Raw genomic sequence first — 20,231 nt, forward strand, 5'->3', positions numbered from 1 at the left:
GGCACAGTTCTGGCCTTATGAATTTTTGGTAGAGCTTCCTTCTTTAATATGATCTTGTGCTCGAAACCGGTAAGTCTTCCCAAACCCTTGTGAAAAACTTTGGGAAATTTGACCTCCATCACAGAGGTCACGGAGCATTCTTCATTCACCATTAACACCTTTTCTTTACTGTTAGGATCATTTCAACTGTCCTTGATCCTTCCACCCTAGAACAGACGGTCCTCTCTTAGCTACGTATAACTTTCCTCTGGCACTCCTGTTCTTGAACGAGAATGCCAACCATCTAAAACCTAAGAGGTCTATCTTCTCTCCTGTGTAGCTCTCTGGCTGAATATCTGGCGGAGTAAGTTGCTTGCCAATCTTGACTACAAAGGACTTGTTCCACACATCCTCATTCACGATTGTGAACAGTGAGCCAGAGTCAGCATACATTGCAACTGGTACTCCACCAATTTCCATGTTACATATTGGTTTTTCCTTAGTGTTTACTTCCTTCCGTACAAAACTCTTATCCTCATCCATTACCCTGGAATCCATAGTTTTCTCCTCCGTGTCACTCTTTGCCGTATAATCACCTTCATAAATACACTTAACTATTTTCTTTTTACTTTTACATACTTTGGCAAAATGGCCCACCATTCCACATTTATTGCATTTTAATTTTAATGCTGGGCACAACTTGGGAGTGAGCCAAATGATCCTTGTTATCACATCTATAACATTTCCTTTCAGTTTCCCCACTCTGATTTTCTTTTTCCAGGTTTGCGGTTAATCACTTTGTAAATGCCGTCCTCATTTTTCCCTGTAGATTTTATTTCATTTAAACATCTTTCCGAGATCTCTGCTTTCCTTACAATTGCTAAGATGTCTTCCAGAGGAGAATCACCATTTATCCAAAGTCTTTCTTGAATCGATTGATTACCGCAATGCATGACTACTTGATCCCTAATAAGTTCGTCATGAATTGTTCCAAATCTACAGTCCAGAGCAAGTTTCTTTAAGTCCGCAACATAATCATCCACAAGCTCATTTTTTTCCTGTTTTCGTTGGAAAAACTTATAGCGGACAATTCCCATACATACTTTTGGAGAAAAATACTTGTCAAGATCTAGCATAGCGGCATTAAAAACACAAATATCACCGCTTATGGCATTTTTGGGCATCTTATTAAAAGTTTTTAGACCCATAGGACCCAAAGAATGCAACAGGATCCTCTTTTTCTGTTCTGCAGGCATCTTGTTATCCACATCAATGGCAGCTAAATAATTAAAAAAAATAGTCTTTCCATTCTAACCACTTGATAGGTGGTGAATTGCCCATTGCCCAAAAAGTTTGCGGGGGAACAATTGTAAAATTGACCTGCGCCATGTTAGTGGCTAATTATAAAGCACACGCAATGACTTCCAATGCCACTTAATAATACTAATTTATCCTTCCCTTCTCGGACCTGTTCCAAACTTTTACAATAGAATGTTATTTTGCGATTCAAGAAAAATGCCTTCAAAAATGTTGTTTTCTTCCTTCCCTCCTTCCTGTTTATTTTATTTATTCCTCTTTATTTTTCTTTATCTTTTTTAAAAAAAAATATTTCCAAGTCTTTTCCTTCTCTAATAATGTTCAAAGGCTAACGACTGTCTCCTTAGAGTCGCAAGCGGAAGCTGCGTTAATTTGGCTAGCATCTCCGTCACCTTGGAGACGCTAGCGGAAGCTGCGTTAGTCTCCTTAGCGTGCTCGTAGCTAAGGAGACTCGCTGAAGAAGCGTTGCGTTGCCCAGGCGACGCGCGTAGTGTGTGCGCGTTCGTTGAAGAGAGGACGCTCGAGTTGCCCTGCACGCGCGCACACCAACGGCCGGGCAGGGCACAAAAGTACACGGAGGAAGGATTTTCCCAATTTTTTTTCAAAAAAAAAAAAACGAAATATAACAAAGATAATTACATTAACGTTCCGTTCCAGGTCGACAGCCCCCAAGGCAGCAGAAAGGTACAGAAAAGGCGGTGGAGAAGCATCCAAAAGATGAAACCGCTGACAAAGACGCTGCCGGTTTGGATCCTCGTCGCCAAATTGAAGTAACTGCTACTCGCAAGCCAGGTAGGTACAATCCTTTATTTAGAAGTAAGGACGGAAGAACAGGTCCGTTCAGGGAAAGGCTCTGGCTCAACTGACTTCAGGAGACTACACGACATAGAACGTGGAATCTCCCCAAGTCAGCATCACGAGCATTCTAGGAATGAAACTAGAACACTACACTGGGGCGCTACTGTCCTCGTAGAAGTGCAGAATTTTTACTAGTTCAGGTGTTCCTATTTCAATGTCGCTTATGGTCTTGCTCGCTAGGTGCCTAGTTGTCCCCGCCTGCCTCTGGGCTTGTAGGTCTCCGGCACTGGATATCTGGGTCAGTCCGCACTGGGCGTCTCAGGTTCCTGCCTGCTGGTCCCAGTCAACACTCTCCTCCTGTTTCCTCGAATTCCGGCCTCCCCATCAACTCTTATGCCTGTTCTATACTGCCCAGGTATTCAATCGGCTCCCTTTGACGATCTCACAGTTGGTGGCCATGTTCATCACTGTTGGGCAGGGGGCGCCAATCTCAGGGGTCTCCCGGGTCAGGCCTCTTTCTCCCCTCACCTCTGTATGGCTCTCAGTGCTCGGAGGACTCTCGGGCCCAGCTGGTGGGCTGGGCCAACCAAAGCTCCTCACGCAGAGGCCGGTTGGAGCCTATATCTGCACAATAGGGACTTGTTGCCCAGTCTCCGCCGCTGCCTCAGCATCATAGGTTGCTCCTGCTTCACGTGGGGCCTCCCATCTGCACCCCTTCCGCTCCAGTCTCCTGCCTGGTCCCACTGCCTGCTCCTCTCCTCTCCTCTCAGACATCCTCTCGCGCCTTTTCGGCGGCTGCTTGAGTGCCTCCAGGCCCCTGCTGAACTAGGCACGTCCAGCAGCTGCATCTCTCGCATGGCAGCCCCCAGGCCCCTGTGTGTCCGCCCGGTGGCAGAGGGTTTTGGGTCTCACCTCTCCTTTCCACTCCACCTGGCAAGGCTCCCTCAGGCCCCCGCATTGTCCACAGCCCGCCGCGGCCCTGTCGCTCTCCACTGGGCAACGCACCAATTCCGCAGCCTGCCATGGAACGGCTCCTGGCCTCCTAACAAACCCAGAGGAATCAGGGAACGCCCCCAGCACCTCCAGATTGCATTTCTGGGCATCCGATCTGGTTTCTTCAAAGGCCGATGGCGAAGCTCCTAGAAAATGCTCCTATGCGGCGGACATCTTAGCCACGTCCCCTGCCTCTCTGTTTTTTTATTTAAATGTCTCTGATGTATGGCCAATGAGCTGCTGCCCATTGGAGGTGGGCAACTGAGTTCTAGTGACGTGGTGGTAACTTCAGGTGGTGCAGCACTGGGTTTCTTTGCTGCTGTTTCAGTTGTCTTAGGAGACTGGCTGTCAGGCACACACCAGCCCAGGACCACAGTAGCTTTTCAAGTACTCTGTGGAACACTCCCTTCCTTGGCCAAAAAGATCTGTGAACTGGAACCAAGTGGGATGGTTTGGGTCCCACCGTCATACTCATTTTTCAAACAGGTGATGCTGATCAACTAACGCTGCACAACTGGCTTAGGGTGGTTCCATTTCAAATGTCCTTTTCTTGCTCTGCTGCAGAAACAGTATTGCACAAGATGATGGCTATCACAGCAGGCAGTGATGACGCTGGCTCCAGGCTGAAGTATTGAAAATATGGGAACAGCGAAAAGTCCATTCACCTGGCTGTGCTCAGCCATCCTGAAGCAGCTATCAGGGCAAAAGAGCTCTCTCGTTGTCTTACATAGATTCACTTCACCTGCACAGAGAAGAGGAGCAACTGATTTTCCCTCATTACCGACATTTTTAGGGGTACAGCTCCTACACATAGTTGTTAAAAGATGGAATGTCCATTACCCACACTGCCAAGCCTGAGCAATGCTGCAGGATTTTTTTTGTTTTGAATCACTGATGCTGGAGTGACAAAACGTCCACGGAGACTTTAACAAGTGGAGAAGCAACAGATGTAGACATGAGGTCAGGGTCTTTGTAGGGGGGCTTCTTCAAACCTCCCCATGTCAGAGCTCTGAAGAGGCTCCATTTGAGAAGCGCCTGGTAAACCAGACAAGCTCTTTACAGCACTTGCATACTCTTGAGGTACAGCACTTTTTCAGACAAGGCTGTCTGTCACTGAAGAACTGGTGGGGGCACATGTTCATGGTGCCATTTGTTATTCATATACACTACCTCTGGACTGGGCATTTCAAGAGCAAGAACAGCCCGAGGGCACTCCACAACACGCCCTTTAACCATCTTTACTTACCAGAGCATCATTCAAATTCTTTTTGAATACGGCATAAGCTGTAACTATGATTGCACAGGAACAGAGTACGGTACACGTATGTCACCTGCTTCTTAGTTGTCATTGTGATGAAGTCAAATGAAATGTCTGTTTGCCTGGACAAATTTAGTTTACATTTAAATTGACACTAACACTGAAGACTGAACACTAATCACTACTGAAACACACAACAGACACATTTCAGATATTTCCACAATGTGAGACATTTTCAGTAAAACCATGCAGAGCTTGAAATTCACTTTCAGAAAATGAACCACTCTTTTTTCAAATTTCATTAAACTTTGTAAGTAATTTTTCTGCCAGCCACGCATACTCAGATGATGTTTATATGTTTTGTTAATAACCATTTAAGCCCTCTTTGCAACAGTCTAAGTCTTCTTGTAGGTATGTAAGTAAGGTGGAGAGGCGTGGCCAGTCACAGAATCTCATCCCTTCCCTCTCACACCTACATATGTGACGGAACCTTAGGAGACTGGAGCAAAGATGCAGCAGTTGAAAAAAGTCTGCAGGCTGAGCTTGCCACTACCATCATCTGGAGGACCACAAACGGGATTGCGGCAGAGTGCACATGCACCACTGGTCAGGTACACAAAGAGGTCTGCTGCAGAGTGCACATGCACCACTGGTCAGGTACACAAAGAGGTCTGCTGCAGAGTGCACATGCGCCACACTGAGCTCACAGCCACTGGTCAGGTCCACAAAGTGGTCGGCTGCACATGCAGCACACTGAACCGAGATCACCATCACCGGTTTTGTACATTAAGAGATCTGCTGCGCAGAACATGTACTGCACACAGCACTGAGCTCACCGCTAATGTTACCAATCAGGTCCACAAAGGCTTACTTTGAAGAGAACGTATACACCACACAAGACTGTGCTCAACGCCAGTCACTGATCAGGTCCTCAAATGCCTCAGCTAGGCAGAATACATACTGCACAGATCACTGCGTTCACAACTGTGGCCCCTGCACCCCTGAAACGTCTTTATTGAAAAGAACTTCATGCTCACTCCATACGTACCCTGGGCAGATGGTCCTGGGTGTTGTAGTTGGCATCATAGTCAGACAAAATATCCAGAACTTCAGAGTACATGTCAATCAGAGACTTCTAAAGCAAGAAAGAAAAAGCACGGTTAGCAGAATAACCCCAGGCAGTGGAGTATAGCATCTGATCTTTCTGCCGGGTGAATAAGTCATCATTTAGGGTCAAATGCACACCTACATGCGCAGAGTAGTACAAGTGCATAAAATGAAGGAGAACAATGAACACGGTTATGGGCTCCTTTTCTACTGTTGCTCAACGTAGCGATGAGGTTCTTACACAAAAAGACTTGTTAGATCTGAGTCACAAAATCAATCTGAAGAATGAGCCTGGGCAGGGATCAACCCCATAGCAGTGTTAATTTCCGTCTCCATTTGGGGTTGTTTACCCAAGGGGGAGAACCATAATTTTCAACTTAAAAAGTAAATTACAATTCCAGGTCCAATCACTACACAGCAGGATAATGCGCACCATGTGAGTAGAGAAAATGCTCACACAGGACCATATTAAGTAGAACTAGTGCATGTTCTTAGGTACCCAGAGTTTCTCAATGCAGCTCTTCCACCTGGAAGATGTCCCAGGTGCAAGGATCATCCGATCCTTCAGACCATTTAGAAACCTGAATAATAACAACTTGTTATCAGTTGCTCATTCATACTTGGCCCTTATATAGCTGCCTCGAAAGTTGCTTGGATGATTTCACTGTACTCCAGCGTGTATGTGTTCTTACGGGACATGTCAGTTATATTTTAAATAACACACAGCACGGTAAGAGTGGTGACAGATACCCCAACACCGAACGTTAGCAAAATTTAAGACGAAAATAGATCTTTTTTTTAATCATAATTTATGATATATTAAATAATTTTTATTACTTTTTTCTTCCAACAAAGCATACATCGAATATTATAGCCATGGTGGCTGGTATGGGATGATGATCGAAGAACATCTCATAGACAAATGGATCATGATCATACCTAAATCATACCTAAATTGAGCCAAAGAATGTTTCCTAGTCTGTGAACCATTTCTGACACAATTTCTTGTTCACTAGAATCAGGGTGGCAATTCTAGATGTATTGTAGGAGGCTCTATGTCGAATCATTCATTGCACTAGATGGAGCGTACCCTTTATGGCACTTCCATGGATACATTAACAAGCGCTTCCCAAATACATATTCTTCTCAGCTCCATGGTTTCTCTCCATTTGACACACTGTAGATTTTCAATGAGATTGTGTAAAATTATGGTTTGATTATGTTAAGTGAAAATAATGATTTTTAACCTATGAATTTTGCATATGCGAATATAGTTTTTTTTTGTAGTTTAATAAATTTGTTTACAAACATTTAAAAAAAATGTTTTATGAGTGGTAGACAGAAGTGACTATAGCAATGAAGAGGTATGGAATGTTTGAGATAAACTGCAATTGCAATATTATCAAGCTACAGAATGGGGTTGATTTGTACATATTGTAGTTGCTGTGTCATTCCTGGTGGTAAGAGGTCCAAGTACCTTGCAGGGTCATTCTGCCAAGATGTACGCCCCACCCAATGAACAATGCGTCAATGACAATGGTCACCTGCTTGAAAAAGTCCAAGAAAGGACTTCAAAATGTTTCTGCTGTTTTACCACTGCAGAGAGTACTGGGTCGTTGGCCCTTATCAGCATTCAATCTTCCCACTGGAGCTCCATTTGCTACCGATGCCTTGAGAGACACTGCTGAAGTGAGCGCATGTTTAACCTGGAGTGCAGCACAATTGTTATTCAGGATGCAATTATACCCAAGAGCTTTATACAGTCCTTAAAGTTAACAGAAACGTGAACTGAAAAAGAGGCAGCAGCCATTGGAACGCCATCACCTTCAGCTGGTTGGGATATGCTCTCCCTGTAACAGAATTCCTTTACGCTGCTATGATGCATTACACACCTTTACGCTCCTGTGGTGAGTAACATACCTTTACGCTCCTGTGATGCGTAACTTACCTTTACGCGCCTGTGATGCGTAACTTACCTTTACGCGCCTGTGATGCGTAACTTACCTTTACGCGCCTGTGATGCGTAACTTACCTTTACGCGCCTGTGATGCGTAACTTACCTTTACGCGCCTGTGATGCGTAACTTACCTTTACGCGCCTGTGATGCGTAACTTACCTTTACGCTCCTGTGATGCGTGTCATACCTTGATGCTCCTGTGGTGTCATACCTTGATGCTCCTGTGGTGTCATACCTTTACGCTCCTGTGGAGAGTAACTTACCTTTACGCTCCTGTGGTGAGTAACTTACCTTTACGCTCCTGTGGTGAGTAACTTACCTTTACGCTCCTGTGGTGAGTAACTTACCTTTACGCTCCTGTGGTGAGTAACATACCTTTACGCTCCTGTGATGCGTAAAATACCTTTACGCTCCTGTGATGCGTAACATACCTTTACGCTCCTGTGATGCGTAACATACCTTTACGCTCCTGTGATGCGTAACATACCTTTACGCTCCTGTGATGCGTAACATACCTTTACGCTCCTGTGATGCGTAACATACCTTTACGCTCCTGTGGTGAATGCCTTTGTCATCCTTTTGAAGCACCAGTTTCCGCAGCTCTTTATTCTCTTTCTCCAAACGTTCCAGGATCCGCTGGTACTTCAGCTTCAAACAAGAAAAGGGATTTTAGCATTTAGACAACATGAATAATAATAACCTAAATGGCGTTCAAACACTCATCCTGCTGAGGCTGTCAAGCTTCACCTTGTAAGGTTATTTTTTCTGGAGTCTCAGCACCAACCAAATAAAATTAGTTCTATCTTTAGAGATCCAGAGAGCCAGAAAAACAGAGAGAACACGAGCCTTTTCTGGAGTGACTGCAAGATTATAGGAGATCATCTGTTATTCCCCCCTCCTTGGTGCATCCCCATCTCTGGGCCTTTTTGTTTAAACAGAATTTAGGGAAAAGCAAAGATGAATGTCTTTATTTACCATTTCCTCTAATACCTGTATTTAAAGTTGTATCTTTTTATGAATTACACATTTCTAATAATGTACTGTTATTTACTGTCATGTTTTATTGCTTTTCAAGACCACTTTCTAGCCACATAGGCAAGCACTTTGATCAATGAATATTTTCATTAGATGCCTGTGTATGTCCCTTTTTTTGTTATTTTTCATTTAGAGTGATCCCGATCTTTCAAGAAGAGTCTGAGTGCTCAACAATAAGGATGGCACATTTCAAACAACAACTGAATAACCACATAAAGCAGCAGAGGTTCACACACATAACTACAATGGCATGTGATAACAAAGACAACAGTCCATACCAAGTGTTGTAAAAAAAAGTAGCATATACCTTCAAAAGGATGCAATCCTCATCTCAACGTCTGGACAACCAATCACAACCACAATCGCTACTATATTACTACTGCAAATTGACCATAACTCATTTACAAGACCAGATTTTCTCCTCCTCTTGTACCCACACAGTACCTAATCTCCTCAAGCTCATCTATAAATCTCACCAACCACTGGCATGAGGTCACGTGTCCCTCGGATACAAGAGCAAGACTTGACATCCACCCATTCATAACAAACATTAAACAAGAGCCATTGTTTACGCATGTGACAGTGAACCTATAACACAAAGACACGCACACAGGTTCACACTGACAGAACATCAAGAAAGACATATCAAACAATGTACAGATTCAGGGGATCATGCTGCCACTAAGAAGACAAATCAGCATCAATACTGGTGTAATCCTTAGACGTTTATGTACTAATGGAGTCTCAAGAAGTATTTTGAAAGTACTCAGAGCACGGACTGACGGTTGTGTGTGTGAGCATGTGCATCCGTGTGTGTGTGTTGCGAGAGTGCTCCTGATAGCAAGTGCATTGCACAAGAACAATGGCTTGAGAGATTCCTTTCGTTGGCCAAGGGCATCTCACTCACAGATTTATTCCTCACATCCGTCATACCACCAGAGATTTGTGGTTTTTGTGCCGGACACCCAAGACTGCATGGGAGGGACCTTTGGGTGAGGTTAGTCTCACCTCAAGTAAGTAAGAACAGGAGATAGATGCAGCTGGGTGAAGGCTAACCTTGAGATTAACTAGTTGCATTTTAGGTAAACAGAGACCAGTTCCAAAGCTGATCATGTAGATCACCTTTACCTGCACACACATTTTAACTTAGACTTGAGACAAAGTCCCATGTCCTGTATGAGTCCAAGTTACTATCAGGCACTGAGGAGCTTGTCTTCAATGCGAGTGTCAAAGTGGAGCATGGAGAGTGATAATAAGAGACTCAACGTTAATGAGACAACTATGACAAGACACAAAGAATTTAATATTTTCCAGCACGTCACATACAAGCTTGGCACAAGGTTTAGTTGACAGAACGAGAAATTTCATCTACATAGAGTTTAACTCTACATTCATGTGGCCTCGGATGCGATTACCTGCCTTTCTAACCAGACTGAAGACATGAAGCAGCACGGTGATTGTAGAGTGGTTGTTTGCTTTCACACAGAAGGTCTGGGTGTACAAGAGGCTTCTAAACTCTTAAGTCACAATCTGTGTTGGTGTTTCCCGATACTAAGCACCAATGCTCTTTTTTGGACCCTAAACATTTTTCAATTAATTAGTACAGATGCATGCACTGACGAGCACAAGGAGGTAATTAATGATTTCTCAACCACTCACAACTCACTGTTATTGGGCCGCCAAAATTACAATCACAGAGAACTGTCAAAGGACAGAAGCTGGTTGTTACCCTCCACTCTAGTGTCTAATTACCAGCAAGTGCAAAGGAACAGCTTGGGTAGGACATGAACAATGTCCCACTATCTCTCCCCATCCCAGCCCTGTGCATCCTCTGTTGCCCACAATATCACTGGTGTTGTCCAACAACCAAGCCCCACCCCAACCCTCTGAAGCGAAGCACCAGACCATGCAAAACGTGGTTTGCTGTGCAACGCGGTTTCTCTACCCGGGACCAAAATGGTGGACCTTCAAATCTGCCATGCTGCCCATGAGACACATAACTTGCCAGTTTTCTCGATGTACCACCCACTGCAGTGAAACAAGGCCATTTCAGTGCCTCTCTGCCCCACTAAAGCTGGGTGCCTAGGTGCACAATGTGGTGGTCCGAGCCCCTGTTCAGCTGTGGAGTCTAACAACGTCACTGCCTGTCCATGAACAGAGGCTAAAGCCAAGAAAACAGGTGAAAATGGCCTTGATCACTCAAAGTAAAGTAATAGGAACGTTCTCACCCTGCTTCTCTCCCAATAGCACAGGGATAAACGTTGCTCTTATGTTGTGACCATCTTCACCAATGCTCTGAATAATTTATCCCTGCGCTATTCCTTATAGACTGCTTTGCCATCTCACTCTCGATCCTTAACACCACAGGTAATGAGAAAAGCTCATTAGTGCACTATAAAGAATAATCACTTTTCATCATCAGTGGGCAGCAATGGACATATGTATACTTCAATAAATGTGTACGTTCAGTGGACGTTTTTACTTGACCAGGAACTAAGATGCTTAACCACAATACAGCCCAGAGCTGACAACCCCGACATTGTTTACACAGGCATTTCGATGTGGGCAGCCATTAAAGTTCTGGCCAATCTAGAGGCAACAACATCTGGGTTCTACCCTCGTTATATTCTTGCCTCCTTTACGTTAAGCTCCTTGCCTCAACAGAAGGATTCAAATTAATGATGCACTTTCCCAGCTATGAATCCAACACAGCTAAGTCTGTGACTTTATGCCCAGACATTGATGATTTCATTTGTTTTGGGCAGCAACAGTGAAATGAGCGCATTTTAGCAAACAAAATCAAAATTGTGCAGCATAATGGTGGTTCCATGGCTTGGGTCACTGTGAGCAGCAGCACCCGTGGCAACAGTGACCTGAGTGGGCAGCACCTGCACTGGCTGGCACCCTCCGAAGGAACCAGCACTTGCATAGTCAACAGTTCTGTCTTTAATGAGATGGCATATTGAGGCACCAGTTGTTAATGCTGGTATGTGCAAATGTTATGTTGTTAAAGTCAGACCTATTGGCTTTGGTAACGGCGGCCGAAGCAATGAAAGTAGTGATAACTGTGGTTGTAATAATGGTGCTATAGTAGGGCTAATGGTGAGGGTATTGTTGAAGGAAATAGTAGATGTGGTGATGGTGGCAGTGAATTTGATAGTGATTGTGGAGGTATTTGTAACATGCTGGTAAAAGTAGCAGAGGTGTTAATGAAGGTAGTGATAATGGTGTAAGAGACGAGCAGTCCTAATAGTGGTAGTGGTGGTTGTAGGAGGTGTTCACAAAGGTGATAGTGATAGCCATTGCACTAATCGGAAAGGAGAGAGTAAAGGTTGTGGTGGTGTTAACGATGGTTGGGAAATTTGCCACTGCCTGACTAAGCCATGGGAGTCTAGGGCAGAGCGGGCCGTGACGGGGAAGAGGAGTGGTGGGCACTCGTAAGTGCACGTCAGTTTGGTCAGACGTCTTAGGCCGGCCAACCTGACATGCGCACTTACATTTCTCCAACCCGGCTGTGTTACACAGCCGGGTTGGAGAATTGACACAGTTTCCCTGTGCCAGAGCTAGCGTCAAGCCAGCCTGCTCAGACCAATCCAGACACTGCTTTCATGCTTGCTTTAGCCTGAGTGCAGCGTCTCAACTGGGGAGCCTGTGCTTTGTGCCCCGGAGCCAGGAAGAGAGGAGTGCCCTGGAGGAGGCTGGCAGCAGGAGGGTCAAAAGGGTACTTTTTTTTGTAAATTATTTTTAACGTCTGCTACCATGAGAAGAAACAGTGATATTTCTGTGGGTGAGCCCGCAAACCCCTAGTAACACATCTTTTGCTAAATAGCAACAACTGTCTTCTGCCAGGTTTAAAGATATGGGGCAGGGCACTTTTTAACATTGTATGTAAACTAAACATTGCGTATTCTGCTACAGGTTAGACTGGCCGGAATGTCGCCTGTGTTGCCTCCTGGGTGCGCACCCACTACGCCTGTCCACACTTATTTGGTAATTGGTAATTGAAAGCATGTGCTTAGCAGCTGGCTGCTCATGAAGGAACGTTCTGACAGATGTGGCAGAGAACCTGCGCAAGAGCAGGGCTAGGTTTTTTAATTTTTATTTACAACTGTGCCAAAAGTCACTTTTCCCTATTTCGTCATAAGAGGGGATGGGAGGAAAAGGGCTGGACAACAACCAAAAAACCCTTAGGTTTACAGAAGGGCTATCCAGGGGAATCAGTGGAGTGAGGGTGCTGGCCCAAAGGATGTGAGTTTTATCATAAACCGCTCTTTCACAGCTTCAGTTCAAGGGACTGAATCCATAAATGTACCACTACTATTGAGCCCTGAAGTGGAAAACCCCAGTGAACAAATAAACTATTGTATGCCCTTAAATGCTTGTGCTAAAATATTAAGTGCTGAGCAGATATGCTATGCAGACTTTTATCTACATCCATGTACGTCATGACATGCACACAACGTATTGCCACGTACATCACCACATCCACAAGTCACACTCGTGAGCCACAGTCACTCACAAACAAATTCAACAAACGCTTTTCCATACACGTGACCAAGATGTACATCATACGTGCACAAGCATTACATTGACAAAATACTGCCACAGATGTCATCACAAACATGTCACACTGCCACGTGCACAAGTCGCCACCATGAAAATCTCACATACACACATCACCAGCTTGTGTCATCACATGCACACCTCGGTGCTTGCAGTGCACCAGCGTGCACACAAGGATTCCTAGTACCTGGGTTCTCAGGAGCTCTTCTTGAAGTTGATCTGCCTTTTCTCTCTCTGTCGCCTAAAAACAGAATCACATAAAATAATGCTTTTCCAGGTGTTTACAAATTTTAAATAAATTAATCATTCTGTTACACTGCAGTCAGATGTTTTCCTCCTATTGCAAAAATGTTATTTACTTTTTTTTTTTTAACTGCATGCTTGTTTCTGTGCCAGAGCAGGGCTCTGAATGCTGAGAATCAGCAGGTCCTGTCAGAACAACAACAAGTTCAGGGGTTGTATCTCCTGTGACAACCGCATGTCCAGGAACAGCACGTCCTTACAAAGCAACACGCTCAAGGGAAGCAGGTCCTGTGACAACACAGCCTGATCTCATTAATGGGGCCGAGAGGAAGATACGTGTAAGCGAGAAAAGGGAGTAAAACAGATGTGTCTGTGGGGCGGCACTCTTCAAACCTCTCGCACACAGAGCCTTTCATATCGTCTATTCTCACAATATAGGGACAGCGCCTATGCCTCCTTCAACCTCCTGCACTGAAGAGAAGGAACACAACAATGGTCCCCATAAAAGCCAAATTTAACAATGTTCCACTATAGGCAAAACCTAACAATGTGCCCCTTTTAGCAAAACCTAATATTGACACAATACAGTAGCTTTCAGTGGGGAGTTATTAACATTACACATAACTGCTTATACTTGTATTCTATTTATTCTTCTATTTTATTAATTATTAGTTGAAAATTTATTAAAATCAAAAACGAGGGGAGGAGACGTGGCCAAGAGGGAGGAGTAGCCTGACACTCTCTCGGCTCCTAGCACAGCCAGTGCCTTTATCCTGGCACCACAGGACTCCGGCCATCCTGAAAGTGCTTGCGCCGGCCTCTGTGGGAGGACAAGCTTGTGCAGAGGGTGGCTGACCCAATGCTGCAAATGGAAGGGTGACTACTTCCTTGACTCAGGATCACACCTGTAGCCTAGTCCTGGTGACAGTGGAACCAAGAGCGGCAAGACACCAACCTTGTGTAGTGCTGTACAGCGCCTTGGGAGACTGAGTCTTGATCGCCTTGTGTGGGAGGCTAGCCAGAGGGAGAAGGATGCAGCAGGGGATGCTGCCGGTGGTATGAGCTTGGTCCTAGATCAGATCCCACAGGACTGAGGCCCCTCTGACAGCTACTGGTGGCATATGAGGGGGACAATGCGCTACCTGCCCGGCAACTTAATGGGAAGCCATATCACCAAGTGGACTAAAAGGCTTTTTGAGGCAGGCGTAAAGATGTTGGGAACTGAGCCTAGACCCCTGATATCACAACACACTATAGGTATGAGCAGCCCCACCACCATTACCCGCCACGGCCACCCTGGCCCATCCTCACCATACCCCCGACGCTTTGGTTCTGACAGTTAACTCAGCCATGGGTGGGAGCCCACTGGAGCAGTGCTGCACACAGAATGAGAGGTGCCATCAGGCCTACTTGAGCAGTGCCCTGTTGCAGAAAATATGTGACTTTAATAGCGAGTGGTCACTTGCAAGGGCCCCCCCCATCATTGACACTGCTAGCAAATGAGACAGCCTATACTGGGACCCTGTGGTGTGGGGCTGTGCCTGGCAAGAGGAGAGGCCAGCGGAAGGCCCACCACGTTCACCAAAAGAAGAAGCAGGCTTGGGCCTACTCGTCAAATCCAGAAAGGATGCTGAGGTCACTAGCAGCTCTGCAGCGCAGACAGAAAAATCAAATTCAGCTGCCATGTCTCTGATCAAATGAGGCGTGCTCTGGAGCCTCTGCATGCAGAGGACCGAACTGCAGGATGAACTGCACCAAGATTTGGAGAAGAGCCTAGCTGACATACAATCTGATCTTGAGGCAGCAAAGATCCAGAACCTGGGCATGGGTATAGGCTCAGTGGAACAGGGAATTTTATAGGCTGAAGCCAAACTGGAAGTTCTGGAAGTGGAGACAGGCAAATGTATCTTCCCTCAGGTCCACTTTGGATCAACAACTGGAGGCGCCTATGGAAAAGCTGGAAGACCTTGGGAACCACTCTGAGAGGAAAAACTTGAGATTTTGTGGTCCGAGTGAGGTCTCAGACGTCAACTTTAATGTATTGTTCACTGCCAGCATCTATAAAGTGCTGAAAACTGATAGAAGATGGTGTCAGACACAGGCGGGCACCTTTTTTGATTCTCATCTGAACTAGAAGACATGCACCATCACATGCCTGCGACTCTTGAAGCCATCAGTCTCTTGGGCCTCTCCGTTTCAGATTGTTCATCAGGGGTGAGGACTTCTCCACAGGGATCCTCATTTCTTCTTATTTCCTCTTCTTCCTTACACCTGGAGTTTTGTTTCAATCATATACAGTGGCTGCCAGCTCACTGCAGTGACAGACTGCATCACTGAAACAATTCAGGAAGGACCTCAAGACCTGGCTCTTCGACAGAGCAGCACGCCTGTAAACTGCACCTTGGGACCATACGGGTGATTAGCCACCCTTTAGAAATGACTGATTGATTGATCATTTATGATGTAGTCGGCAGCAGGCCGCGCTAGTAGAAAATGCCACTTGCAGGATAAAGCACATGTACAATGGGGATCCTTGGCAGCCTGGGATCCAGTTCACCTTCTTTGGATCTGGTGGATAGCCCAGGCTCAGTGTCTTGTCAGGTGAAGGAGGTCTGCTGGTCCCCGACATGGGTGCTGTTTGGCCCCTGCCCTGCAGTTACTTTAGAGGGAGAGCTAATCCCCCTTTGTTATCACTTGTTAGTTACTTATGGCCTAATTCATAAAGGGCCTCCCCAATTGTGGCGGGACCTTCGCAATGGGAAACTGCTGATCGGAGGGGTCCTGCCACAATTGCAGGAGCTTGGTCGCGACAGCAGAGTCCTTTTGTGAATTAGGCCCTCACAGATATATTTTGATTAACAATCTGGAAAAACTTTCAGTAAGCAACTGGGGATTGTATGTTTAATAGCCACACACTTGTGGAATAGAGGCCAGGAGAAACTCAGACACACAGCATACCCCACAGCTTTCAGCACTTCGGAACCCACTAAACAACAGGGGCAGCCTACCTAAAGATGATTTCCCCTTCATAGTAACTGAATGCCAAGCGGATGAGGACAGACGGTATATAATACTGAAAAGGACTTTTTAGGAGCGTCACATTGCGCTCGTCTGAGTCGGCACCCCTCACACTGCTCAGCACACACATCTGTAACAATTCCTATTGGTCTTGGCAAGAGTAGCGAAAGGAGGGATTATCCTCACAGGGGACTTGAATGAGGCATAGGAATCCCAGAAGGATAATGGAGACGTGGGTTGGTTGGAACAGACCAGTGCTTGCTGAAAGAGGTTGAAGAATACCCTATATGATCCGGGCCTGCAATTGCACAGACGCAGGATAGACACACTATTGCCACATTCAAGTGGTGCACTGCTGTATTGATTACTTCCATGGAAGAGGCAATCATCTCCCCAAACCGAGCAAGAATGCACAATTACGCACCTCATATAGCCTCACAGCGTATCTGAACACTGATGCAATGCTTTAGACTAAAATGTTGGCTACCCGCCTTAATGTGATCCTTCTCTCCTTGGTTCACCAGGATCAGAGTAGGTTTATACAGGAGCAACAAATACAAGATATTATTAGGACTGCCATCCACCTAGGCAAAAAGACCTCACTTAAGAAAATTCCCACAATCTTACAGCCACGAGATGCGGAGAAGGTTTTCGACTTTGTGGATTGGTCCTTCCTGCAACTTGTCCTCCACCTGACTGGAATTGGCCCACTTTTCCTGTATATGATTTTCCCTAATTATGTGGGCTCCACACGCCTTGAAGTTACTTGGGGGCACCAGGCAGGGGTGGCCTCTATCTCCTCTACTGTTTGCTCTCTTTACAAAACTCCTAAAATGCCAGTTTTGTCAATCAGGAGAGGTGGTTGGGATCAAAGTCACCTCCCAGAATATAGAAATCTCCTTATACGAGGACCATTTTCTGCTAACCTTGGGATCTCTGGACTTGTCTCTTCGTATAGTCAGGATCTTCCTTAAAGCCTTTGAATTGGTCTTGGGATTTAAAATTATCTGTAACATGTCAGAAGCAAAAATTAACTGTAACATGTCAGAAGCACTGAATATAACTTTACCCCGATTATTGGCTGATATAAGGCAAGACTTGGACTCTTGGGGGAATCTGATAACTTCAAGAATTGTGAGGATCAATACTATTAAGATGAGTGTCCTCCCAAGACTCCTGTACATGTTCCAGGTTTTCCCGCTTTGTGTGGACAGGGGGTTGTTGAAACCGATCTAGCACAGAGTGGTGTAGTTTGTGCGGAGGGATAGGGCTCCTAGGATCTCACAGAAACTTTTAATTTAGAGCAAAGTAGGCAGGCTGACTCTACCTCATATCCCTCTTTACTATGCGGCGGCCCCATTGAGGGTGGCGGTGGAGGGGCACATGACAGAGTCCGAGAAGCACTGGATACACATGAACCATGCTAGACCTCACAGAGCTTTCTGGGACTTAATTTGTCTTGACAAAAATAAAGGGGACTCAATACCTACTAGAGTACTCTGGCGAGCACAGCTTTGAGGGCCTTGGACACTTTTGTAGAATCCATGTGCCCAACTACAACCCCTAAATGCTGCACGGACACGATGCACATTTGGTGGCAGTCGCCAGTGGTTTGTCCCTTTTTGGATGTGAGTGACGGGCAATGATGAAGGCTATTTTGGGATACTTGCTCCATTCATCCCCGAAAGTGATACTATTGGTCCTGAACATCACTGAATTTAAAGTAAAGTCCAAGAGAGATTGGCATATGGTAATGCAGTGCCTGGGTGCGGCCAAGCTGACCATTGGTTCCAACTGGAAAGGAAGACTATGACACTGCTTATCCGCTAGTATCACAGCCAAAATTCTATTGTTGCACTTGAACGATTAGCCAACAATATGCTTACACCCCTCTTCGCTTTGAGGTTAAGTAGAAACCACTGTATACATTTCTGTGTATCGTTCTGCTGAGCACCACATTTCCGCCTCCATGGAAGGCCTTGTGTCTCTTCGACAGAAAGATCAGGAGCAACCTTCCTTACTATAGGGTCAGATACTTTGACGTCACGGACTGGCAGGTGTGCAAGACATTAAAGGGCGCAATGTCTAGAATGTAGTTTAATGCAAGATGAACAGATTATTTCAGTCCCTGGTGTTTGGTTGGATGGAAGGCAGGCTGTGGTGGTTGTAGTAGATGGGTGGGGGGCTGTAGTTAGATTAGATGCTCTTTTCCTTCTATTTTAGTGATATCAAACAGTCATTTCTGTACAGTGACGTGGGGATAAGCTCTGTGTGTTGCTGCCTTTATGATGGACATGCCCGGATTGCTCAGTGCACATGATTGTGTCGTTTTTAAATAAAACTTACTAAAAAGAACAACACAAAAAACCATAGAAAAATGGCTTCCAAATAATGAATAAAATCAACTACTTATAGCAGGATTGAGACTGTGGTAGTAATCCTTTTCACATGATGTAATCATTGGGCTGTACGTACAAAACATCTTATTTCCGTCGTAGTAATTTTAAGGACCATTACTCCAATGTGAGGATGGTCCTCACAGGGAACCACCAGCCAGGGTTTTCCACCTGTGATACTGCTTCCTCAGGGTTGTGAGAATGTTATGTTATCTTGTTTTATAGAGCGCCAACTCACCGGAGGCCTCGTAGCGCTGACAGAGACATACCACCCAGAGATAAACAAGCCAGAGCCAAACCATGAGATATTAGAAAAGCCAGGTTGTGATAGCTTTCCGAAATTTGCACTCCTGGCTGATAGACCGAATGTAGTATGGAAGAGAATTCCAAGGTTTAGCTCCCTGATACCTCAACATGTTGCCGCCCCATCTCGCTTTCTTAACTCTAGGGAGAGCTACTAAGGCTTTGGAAGCAGATCTAAGGGCTGTAGGAGGCTCGTAGAAAGATGCCCGCATTTTCAACTGGTGTGGGCCCCTGTTATGTAAGGCTCGGTGAATGATACATAGGGATTTAAACTTCACTCTCTGTTCTACTAGAATAACCATTCAACAAAAAAGATGAAGGAAAATATTTATTAAAAAGATCAAAATCCCCTTTGGATTATATAAAAGAATAACTACAATACCTATTTATTATTAACTAGTTACAGCTCTGATCCATTATAAAGAAAAAAAATAGGAATACATTGGTCCTATCATATTTCTACAAGGGAATCTAACAAACAATTAATGAAAAATATATTCACAATTGTTACATCATTCTCAAATATAGACAATCACATTTCATGTACTCACATGGTTTAAGAATTGGAGGGCACCGGCAAATTGTTAGAAATCATGCAAGATTGGAGGCAAATAAATTGTTAACCTAAACTTACATTACATCCATTTCTGCTAGGAATTGTTCAATCCAGAATAGCGTACAACCGAAGATTATATCATCAAAGCCTTGCTATAAACATTTAAAATAATATTCTGGCATTTTTCCTAAGATTACATAAATGCTCTCTTCTTCTTAAACTATTTGAGTTTAAGGAGTCTGATTATGCCTGTATGTGAAGATGGTGAAATGATGGCCCTGCTACAACTCTTAAGAAGCAGATAAGATATTTTTGTACAGTACATTAACGACATTATGAAAAGGATTATTACTACAATGTCAATCCTACCACAAGAAGGTAATTTGATGAACTGATCATCTGGGATTTTTTTTTTATATATGTCTTTGATATGATTTCAATTACATTCGGACTAAAATGGATTAAAAGTGTATACATGTGAGGTATGCAGTTCTTCCACTGACATTTTGCTGTAGTTCAGTTAACTGTCTACCAGAAGGGTTACTGCTAGAAAAGATGTGAGCAGCGCAGGGCCTTGACTTTTAGTTGAACTTCTCATGAACACTACCATATTGACACAATAATTATGAAAAAAACATTTTATATAAAAATAAAAAAAAGGAAAAATAAGCCTATTATTGTTCACATATTCAAATCCATTTACAGTAC

The 20,231-nt window shown here is 44.7% G+C and overlaps 1 protein-coding gene across 8 annotated transcripts in view; it reads right to left on the minus strand.

The window, feature by feature from the left end:
• The window catches only part of OPA1 (OPA1 mitochondrial dynamin like GTPase), a 278,588-nt gene that overhangs the window by 209,447 nt on the left and 48,910 nt on the right, over positions 1-20,231 (minus strand). For all 8 annotated transcript variants that reach the window (XR_011199307.1, XR_011199308.1, XR_011199309.1 and 5 more), the window contains 3 exons: positions 13,195-13,248; positions 7,953-8,057; positions 5,394-5,480 (listed from right to left, as the gene is read on the minus strand). Coding sequence is in view for 5 of the 8 variants with exons in the window: in XM_069212739.1 (XP_069068840.1) it covers positions 5,394-5,480; positions 7,953-8,057; positions 13,195-13,248 (246 nt within the window). In the remaining 3 variants the exon portion in view is untranslated. The remainder of the gene's footprint in view (positions 1-5,393; positions 5,481-7,952; positions 8,058-13,194; positions 13,249-20,231) is intronic.

This window comes from Pleurodeles waltl, chromosome 11 (assembly GCF_031143425.1).
Source record: "Pleurodeles waltl isolate 20211129_DDA chromosome 11, aPleWal1.hap1.20221129, whole genome shotgun sequence".
In the NCBI taxonomy this organism is placed as follows: domain Eukaryota; kingdom Metazoa; phylum Chordata; class Amphibia; order Caudata; family Salamandridae; genus Pleurodeles; species Pleurodeles waltl.